We start from the raw sequence: 9752 nt of genomic DNA, 5'->3' as shown, positions 1-9752 counted from the left end.
TCACAGGCTTGAAGTTAGTGTGGTTATTCACACCCAACTGTATAGATCTATGCTGAGGCAAGACTGCTAAACCTCCAAGGAAGGCAGAACTCAAAAATGATCTCTCTCTACCAGCCTCTTCCATCATCTTTCTGTCTGACGTTCTGTCCTCTGATTGGATCCTTCAGAAGCAGCAAACGGCACATCCCAAAGGCACAGAGTGTGCTTTGGAAACATTAGGGTGTTGGGTTTATGTGTAGTCCCCCTACTGAAAAATAAAGCAGGCTGCCTCTGAATCCAAATATAGCCCAGGCCGTTCCTAACCAGTCACAACTGTAGCTCATGAGTCATTCTAAAGAAATGTATCAGAACAACGCTATGAAAACAAGAAGAGGGACCAGTGAATGCTCTGTGCTCTGCCATAAATGGACCTGCTCCCTCCTAACTCGCAATACTGCTGAAGAATAGGGTAATTCACAGAGTAATTTCAACTTTTTCCATTTCTTTTTTGTATACTGTTTCATTTCAAACCAACAATGAGGTACAGTTTGTGTGTAAAATTTGTACATTTCATTACTAGACTTCTGGAGGGACACATTTCTTAAAACAGGGAACTACCCAATTTAGAAAAGACGCAAGGTTACACAAATTTGTGTTGAACCTTGAAATTGAGCTTCCTGTTTTCACACTCAACCCATCCCTCCCACTGTCACACTTAGATAAAGATCAGTATGCTGTGAGAGGTGGACAGTATTGTGAGAATATGTGGTTTTATTAATTGAATTCTAAAACAGATTTAAAAATGTAATTGAATAAGCCATGTTTAAAATTAGAATATAGTCAAAATACAGACTGTACCTCCCCATAATTTCATACGAACAGCCTATCTAGTTAGGCTAATAAACTACACTACTTCATGGACAAATTGTTCTCATAATTTTCTTAAAAAGATTAACTAAATATTTATGTCAGTCACTGGTGTTTTTGCGTCATTTCCTGTTGAACTGATTACCAATTAACTTACAGTAAGTGTGCTTTTTGCTTTCTATACTTTCATTTAACAGAATTTGTGCTTAAAAAGACACATGGAAGAAAACTGAACAACAACATCATAAAATAAACAAACAAACATAAATTAAGCATATCATTTCTTAAACAACCACTTAATTCTGACTAATATTTCAATAGTTTTAATAACAGTAATCTCCTTTTTTGAGACATTGGAAGTGAGCACTACAATTTGCGCAGGTCATATTATTTTGATTTTATGCAATATTAAGATAATGCTTAAGGAATAGTCATCTTCTGTGGAACATAAAAGAAAATATTTTGAAGGAAGTTGGCTAACTAAAGAGTTTTGGTTTCCCCATATAGACCAAAAATACAACAGAAGTTCACACTTTTTTATCAGCATTCTTCAAGATATCTTTTTTGTTGTTGTTGTTCAGCAAGTTTTGCTATGACTTGAGAATAAGTAAATGATGACATAATTTTCATTTTTGAGTGAACTATCCCTCTAACATTATCTAATGCATCTCAGATTTTTATTTAGATTATGACAGCAGTCTTGTTAACACAAGTATATCATGTTGTTAGGTAGTCTAAACACATGACCGTATGTTAGTATTGTTGACATTGTTCAGAATATCAACATAAATTACTCAAAATACATAAGCAAGCAAGTAGCTTGAGAAAGAAAGAGATGATTACAGAGAGATCATGGCTGAATGTGTGAATGTTTACTTCTGCTGCATTTTTCTTTAAAGGAAGAAACATTTGAAGGGTTTTTAATATGGTCATATGAAGGTCAGTCTAATTTTTAAAGTTCTGTTAAAAGTTACAATTCTTTTAAAGTACTGAATCTTTTTCAGCTGACAACATAAAGCTTGAAATAGAATGAATCATTTGAAGTAATACAAGGATTGGGTTCAGCCTGGACCATATTGAGGCAAAAAGACAAAACAGTTGTAAAATAATTCCTCCCATAAAAGGCCTCAGGCCTGTACTTATTATTGGGTTTCCTGCCCTAAAGGGCACTTCTGTGTTTTTTGCACTGTATGTTGAGACATCTTGATAAAGGGACAAAAGCTTGGGCATGCTCACTACAAGAAGGTTGATGTTGCTTGAGAGCATAAATTCCAACATGGCTGAGGAACTCAGAAAAGCCTGATTTTGTACTAAAAGCTTCTTTTATGCAAAGCTATATTTCAAACATCAAGCTGAAGTGTGCCCTAGAAATCCAAGCAATATCTTTTCAACAATTGTCACGCATGTCACAAAATGAGGTGCAATATAAACTTATTGTCTTTCTGTTTGAATGACAACATGCGTCTCCGGTATGACACTTTTCAGTTCTACAAGCAAACAATCAAAACAATGACTAATTCATCACACACAGATGAAGAACGCTCATATTTTTCAGTTAGTTTACCATGCATATTGAGCCGCCGTATGAGCCGTATGAGCCTAAATGAGCCGTGAAGTCAGGATGGATGAAAATTATCTTATTCTGAAATAAATCTTTAAAGACAGGTAGTATTATAATACTAAAAAAACAAACTTCAATGCTTTGCCTGATTGATTAACCAACATAAAAACATTTTATACTTTATCGGCTAATTAAAAAAGTGTACTGTAAATGATGCATGCTTAAAAAGCATCTAATCTCATTTGTTTCATTTCTCAGTTCCACAGACCTGTCAAGATCAGGAAAAGAAACTACAAATAAAGACACATCACTTCTTTTTAGCAAACTATTTATTCTTCTGTATAGAAATCACATGCAGTTGCATGCATTTTGCTTACCTTCAGATGTACATCGATTCTGGCGTTCCTCCACAAGATGTGCATGTGGCACCGAACGTACCTCCACTGGTTCTGTTGAAGCTGTTCCAGAGATTTGAACTTGATTTCTGATTTAACCCCCGTGTGCGTGTTGCAATTAGTAAGTCCTCATACAGGCAGCCGCCCAGCCTCTTATATTCTAGTGTCAGAAGTGATTAGTTCACAGCGTTCAGTGACTTGTGAAGATTTGGGGGGTGGTGTATCTGCCTACTTACATCAGATTCACCCTGGGCACGGTGCATGCAGGGACCAACAGCTCTGATAATAGAGCAAAGAGGTTCTGAGGCCAGGGGGTTCAACCATTTCAAGAGCCCTTTTGGTTGGTCATCAGGCCATAGAGTGCATTATCAGGCTAAGTGTGCTCTGTAAATACCTGCGGCATGGCTCTCATCTCTACCTCATACCACCTAGAAAGCATTGAAAAGGCAAGCATTAATGTTACTTTAATACAAGCCCTAGCAAGTCAGTTCAAGACTGCTGTCCACCCGCCTCAAGTAGATAAAAGGGGTTATTACAGCTGTAATGGTGAATAGAATCACCTACAAAGAGGATTTCCTATGTATTTTTAGATTATAAATGAACACCTAGCAAGAGTGCGTCTATGGTTGTGAAATGTATGACGCACAAACGGGAGAGTAGCACAAATAAACGGCATATAAAATGTTGTCACCAAGCAACCACCACTGACTCCATTTCCTTTTTGTACTCCTACGAACATTTCCTACAGAAGCGCATGCATCCCTTAACATTTTTTATTCAGTGGTCTTGCATATTTAGACCAACAGCTCAATTGTGTGTTATTTGCATAAAACAGTTCAATAGTGATGTTACATTTTTATTTTCTCCAAAAAATAAAATAAATAAATAAATAAAACAACTGGTTCAAAAGAATTGAAGCTACTTTTTTTTTTTTTTACAAAAAATTTCCAAATAAAGGCAAATGTTTACCGCTACAACGTAGACCATGTTGATGAACTTCAGGTAATGAATCTAGGATAGCCTACATTTGGGAGGTAAGCCTCTGGGCTCCTTTGCAAAGCTTTGTTTATTTATTTTTATTTATTTAGTCATTTAGCAGACGCTTTTATCCAAAGCGACTATTTGTTTAATATTTATTATTATACTATTTGCGAATATTTGTTTAATATTCACTACAATTCAATCAACAAGAAGTTAATATTGAGTAACTTACATTTTAAACGTAATATTGTCAGTTACTTTGTGTATTTTTGCTCCGCCAACAAAAAACAATTCCAAACGAAGACAAAGCAGAAACGGTTCCGGGTCTGGGAGCGGCACACTTGTTCATGACCAGTGTTGCCAACTCAGCAATTTTGTTGCTAAATTTAGCAACTTTTCAGACTACCCTAGCAACTTTTTCTTCCAAAAGCACCTAGCAACAAATTTAGTTATTTTAAAATTTTATTTGGCTACTTTTAGCAACTTTTTATAAGTGACTCAAACAATAAAAAGGCACACGTTTTCCATCTAAATTACACAAAAAGAGGAAACCAAAGATGCCTAGCAGTACATACATCACATGAATTAAGTTATTGCTGTTTGCAGTTGTTCAATTTGATAATAACAATAATAATTTAATAATTGTTCACTTATGATACACCTTGTTAGCAGTTTGTACATGTGATTGTTGATCAGTTAGTACACTGTAAGAAAAATGGCAAAGGTACTAGTAATTTTCCAGGACATTATCCGTTATCCATTATCAATTATCCGTTGTAACCCTGTAACCCGAAAACACAAAATACAATGAGTAATTTAAAATGCAGGAAAAAACCTGAGAGAGTAGCATACTGACTAATACACGGCTTAAAACTATAATTGTTCAGAATGTGTAGTTTTACTAGTTTACTAGCTAATAAAAAAACTTGTAATCGTTCAAAAGTGTTCAATTTTGTATATAAAAATTTTTTTATTTATATTTTAACATGATATTATGCATTTATAGTATTTTACGTACAAATTTAAATTAACATAAAAAATATATATTTTTGCTGAGATTTGATGTAGTGACACAATTTTGCGTCGTGGTTATGTAATGACGTCTTCGCGCAATGACATCACAACATCATTTAGCAACTTTTAGCAACAAATCGACCTTCCTTTAGCAACTTCCCCTGAAAATTAGTTGGCAACACTGTTCATGATGAATCAGTGTTTTGAACGAATTGTTTGAGCGAAGTCTTTGACTCACTCATGAACTTACCAACCGGTATATCGATGTGACTTGCAAAAAGAAAAAATTCTGAAATATCCACACCAGAAATGCAGACTAAAACGGTTTGACGCACAAAACACAGGCAATCAGCACAACAGTTAAACGTCCAAGTGCGGATGAAACACCATTCTGTCAATAAAATTTGAAAGTGCGCAGAACTGTGCTATAAATCCCTGTTAATATTTTATCTGTTTGTCAGTATATTCAAGGGTTGAGTATGTTAACAAAACTGTTCATCATTTAGGCTTGTATTTAGGATTTAGGTACACAGCCTGCAATGGTGAAATAAGTAAATAAATAAATTCACAGTCAAACTCAGATTTGTTTATTTTGAATATTTTATTAATGTGTAGAAAATGTATTAAAAAAGGAACTATACAGCACATTTTAAGTTAAACTAGAGCTAATTTGATCAGTTACAATAATATCCAAGGTTATCTGACAATGTGGTTAGCGAGTTAGGGACAAATGTCTCAAAGACCGTTCTTTTGCACACATTACCTGCTTCATTAGTGTTCATGCTAAACACATTTTTCCAAGAGCCATAGAGGTAAAGGACAAGCAGTCAAACATTTTTACTGCTCTACAACATCCTCTTAGGTACAAAATGTAGGGGATTTTTACAATATCCGAACCCTTCAGATGGTCTTCGCTGTGCATGTACTACTGCAGTGCAAAACACATACTGCAATTCTCCTGCACTCATCTATGAATTGCCATTAATCTAGAGGATTTACCAAGACACAGATGGACACCATTATTCTTTCAAGTCTACAGGAACAACACACTCAAAGCATGGAATGTGAAACATAACTATGTAAAAATTTTCCATATGAGTTTTTCATATGTACATATCAGTGCTCTAAGGACAGTTTATATCTTAAAAAACAAACAAACAAAAAAACTATGATGTAAAAGTATTACTTATCAGCCTTGCACAAAATTTTAAAATTTAAAATAAAAATCAAATCAAATATGGGGCAAATTATATGAGTGATAAGCATGTGATCATTCTTTTTTCAATCGGTTTTGACCTCAGATACTGAATAATTCTTTGGTTTCTGAGGTTTCAATAATAATAATAACATTTTGTGTTTTGTATCATCTTTTCCAGAAAACCCAACATTTGCAACTTCAACCTCGACTGCAACGCTTTAACAGTACAATGGCCAACTGTTAATGTTTAAGTTTAAATATGAAATTAAAAATGCAGTTACAATAAAGCAAATAGTGTTTGCTTCAGGGTGCAGTAAATGCAAAATACAACACTGTAATGGGTCACATGAACATAAATCAAAACTGACCAAAAATCATTCAGTTACTTTTTTAAAGGTATTTCTCATCATTTATAAAAATAGAAGCATCTCATTTTAACGGGCATTCATTTTCTTCTAAAATCTTTTATCTCAAAGGGAGAAATGATCTTTTCTTCACTTAATAATGAGGTTCTCTCCACAGGCCTCATACTGTAAACGTGCTAAAAATACCAAACCCTACCTAGTCTTCAATCTCCCGGAGCTGAACAAATAGCATTACACATATAGAAAGTCACCGAACCTCAAGGTTTACAATTTACATCAGACATTCGTCAAAGGGATTTTGTCATTCGAAGATTTAAATAAGTTACATCGCTCCTTCTGTCCTCCTCGCCCTATTTAAAAATAGAAACAGCTAGTAGGACGGTAGATTAATGGGTGGACCTCCTCCGCTTGCCACTGATGCTGCGATAGTTGAAAGGTCTCATCTTCATCTCCACAAAAGGGATGGAAAACTCATGGCCTTTCCAGTGATACCAGTTTATACCCTGCCGAAGTCAAACACATAATGTCAATACGCAAACAGTTATTTATCTATGATCGCATTAGCATTCACACAGTAGGTATTCATACATCTAGCACAGATACATTGCCATATGTGACCCTGGACCACAAAACCAGTCAGTCATAAGGGTCCATTTTTTGAAATTGAGATTTATACATAATCTGAAAGCTGATAAATAAGCTTTCCATTGATGTATGGTTTGTTAGGATAGGACAATATTTGGCCCGAGATACAACTATTTGAAGATCTGAAATCTGAGGGTGCAAAAAAAATATATATATTGAGAAAATCGCCTCTAAAGTTGTCCAAATTAAGACCTTAGCAACGCATATTACTAATCAAAATTTACGTTTTGATATATAGGGAACTTACAAAATATCTTCATGGAACTTAATATCCTAATGATTTTTGGCATAAAAGAAAAATCGATCATTTTGACCCATACAATATTGTTGGCTATTTCTACAAATATACCCGTGCTACTTATGACTGGTTTTGTGCTCCAGGGTCACATATGTATAGAAAGACACAGATACATACAATATCAACATATGAAGTTGTTTTAGCATCTTAAATGTAAACCCTTTTATGTTCATAGAAACTTAAGAAGAAATGTTTACGAATTCTATGTGGTTCAAAGAACACTGAATTTGAGGGATAGACAGATATTAAAATCCTAGCCAATTCTGATAAGCCAATAATTATTTGCGTTTTATATATATTTGCGATAACTCATAAAAATTCAACACTACAAAAATAAATACAAATAAAAACTTGTTTTAAACAGTTTATTAATAATTTTGAGATTTAACAATGTTATTAAATTATTAAAGATTAACTTTAAGTGACGGTTAGATGAAAGCAAATGTAATCTAAATGTAAAAATATTGAAAACGAGCATGAACATTTAAAATATTGACCAGTGCTTGTAAAACATTAAAAAATATCTAAAATCCAGCAACTGATATACAGGATTGTGCAACCTCACTGAATCCATAGGTTAATTTTATGGAATTTTTCAATAAATTTAATTAAGTCATGGTAGGCTACAACGAAACCATTTTGTTAATTTCAGTTTTGCCAGAAAAGTTTTAAAGGGGTCAAGACATGCATTTGCCTTGATTTTTTGGCATATAAGAGGTCTTTGTACCATTAAAACTTTCTGCATGTTTCATAGTTTAAACATCCTCCTGATTATAAACAAAGCATTTATTTAATCAAGCTCCAAAAACGACTCGTTTGAATCTTGAGGTGCAAGATATAGTTACCTGGGCACAGTCGTTTGCATAAACACTGCCTCCAGAGCAAGACATAGACAAATAGTCATCTTCTTACCATAGGCCCTGCCCACTGGCGTTCAGTCACTTAAAGGCGTGACACTTGATTACGCTGAATGAGAGTGTTGTCACATTTGTCTTGTCTACAGTGGATACAGTATACAGATGCTCGTTCACTTTCTGACACAGTCCACACACTTGAGTCAGTCAATAGGACAAATGGAGTGAAAGAACAAGTGGGATAGGGGTAAGGAACAAGTGGATAGTTTATTTTTAATGGCATCCTGGATCATGTCACAGGATTGATCAAAGCATTTTGTTTTGTAATTGAGGCACAGTGTCATGGAGAGTTCACAAAGAAACATTTTTTGAAAGATGAAATGGTACTAGATCTGACTGCAGCTACATCACAAACCGTAGGTAAATTATATCATAATGCTTTATCTGGAAATTACGGTTTTATTTTGATCATGTTGTCAAAACACTGATACTGGGCATTGATACTGTTTCCAATGCAATGACGTTAGCCAATCATAACAGTGGCCGATTACTGGCAAGCCATAAATGACATGCCCTTTAAAAACAAGTCATTTTAGACAGAGGGTAAGAATGAGGGTTTTAAATAATCATTTTCCCTCATATTTTTTTTTTTTTTTTGTGTGTGTGCAAACTTTATTAACATTATAAGTAAACCTCAAGGAACACATTAAAATAATAAAACAATCCATGTCATGACCTCTTTAAAGACCTGTACAATTTGTAGATAAGCTATACATAAGTAAAATATTTTTAGATGCTGTCAGTATGTTGATAATGTACATTTCAGTATCTATCAAAATGCATAAAATCATGTGTGTAATATTTATGTACAAAATTGCTCAGCAATTCAGTGTTATTGCCACTGAAATACTTCACAAAGAACACCTCTCAAAATAATATTTTTCTTGTAAAAACCTTTTAGTTTTCAGAGTGTTAACCTCTGCTTCTATGAAAAAATACCACTGACACCAATGGGAAATATGACCTTATCGGTTATAATAAGCTACACCAACCCCCTAAAGCTTGTGAGAAAGCTGAAATGAAAGCAGACAGTGAGACAACAGGACATGACACAATGCAATTGAGCAAGGACGGATCTAGAATATTTTTACCATTGGCCTGTGACTCTCACATATTGAGCTTTACTTGCTTTCAGTTAACTTCAAAATGCTTCTGCATGTTTCCTGTCTTTTTAACGCCTGCCCTTGCAAACAAAACCACAAACAATGAGTCACAAAGCACAAAGGCCCTGTAGGTGTAAGACCAATTCGCTGAATTAAGATCGTAATAAGTTCCTATGAGATTTTTAATGTGTAGGCAGGTTTTGCCTTCTTGTAATTCCATATACTGTATAGGCGGTGGAAACGACCCTTGTATTAAGTTGTTAAGGCCACATTAGCAAATTTTCAGGGGCAAAAAAAGGTCAACTGTCATCAAGAGTCTAGTGATCTTTGAACCACCGCTCAAACAGAAGCCACTTTCAAACCAAGCAGCTTTGTGCTGGTCAAACGATGGCAAATCTTGAACTTGTTAGTTAAATCTGCAAGGGAAACTTT

At 34.6% G+C, this 9752-nt stretch overlaps 1 protein-coding gene across 2 annotated transcripts in view; it reads right to left on the bottom strand.

The window, feature by feature from the left end:
• Nucleotides 1-5700: 5700 nt before the first annotated feature.
• LOC107568984 (tenascin R (restrictin, janusin)) overlaps nucleotides 5701-9752 on the bottom strand; it is a 50191-nt gene continuing 46139 nt past the window's right edge. For both annotated transcript variants that reach the window (XM_016254983.1, XM_016254984.1), the window contains one exon: nucleotides 5701-6863. In XM_016254983.1, the coding sequence (XP_016110469.1) occupies nucleotides 6747-6863 (117 nt within the window). In that variant the 3' untranslated portion in view covers nucleotides 5701-6746. The remainder of the gene's footprint in view (nucleotides 6864-9752) is intronic.

Source organism: Sinocyclocheilus grahami, unplaced genomic scaffold (assembly GCF_001515645.1).
Source record: "Sinocyclocheilus grahami isolate Dianchi unplaced genomic scaffold, SAMN03320097.WGS_v1.1 scaffold1299.1, whole genome shotgun sequence".
In the NCBI taxonomy this organism is placed as follows: domain Eukaryota; kingdom Metazoa; phylum Chordata; class Actinopteri; order Cypriniformes; family Cyprinidae; genus Sinocyclocheilus; species Sinocyclocheilus grahami.
The sequence above is the reverse complement of the archived record's forward strand: the minus strand, read 5'-3'. Positions and strand labels throughout refer to the sequence as shown.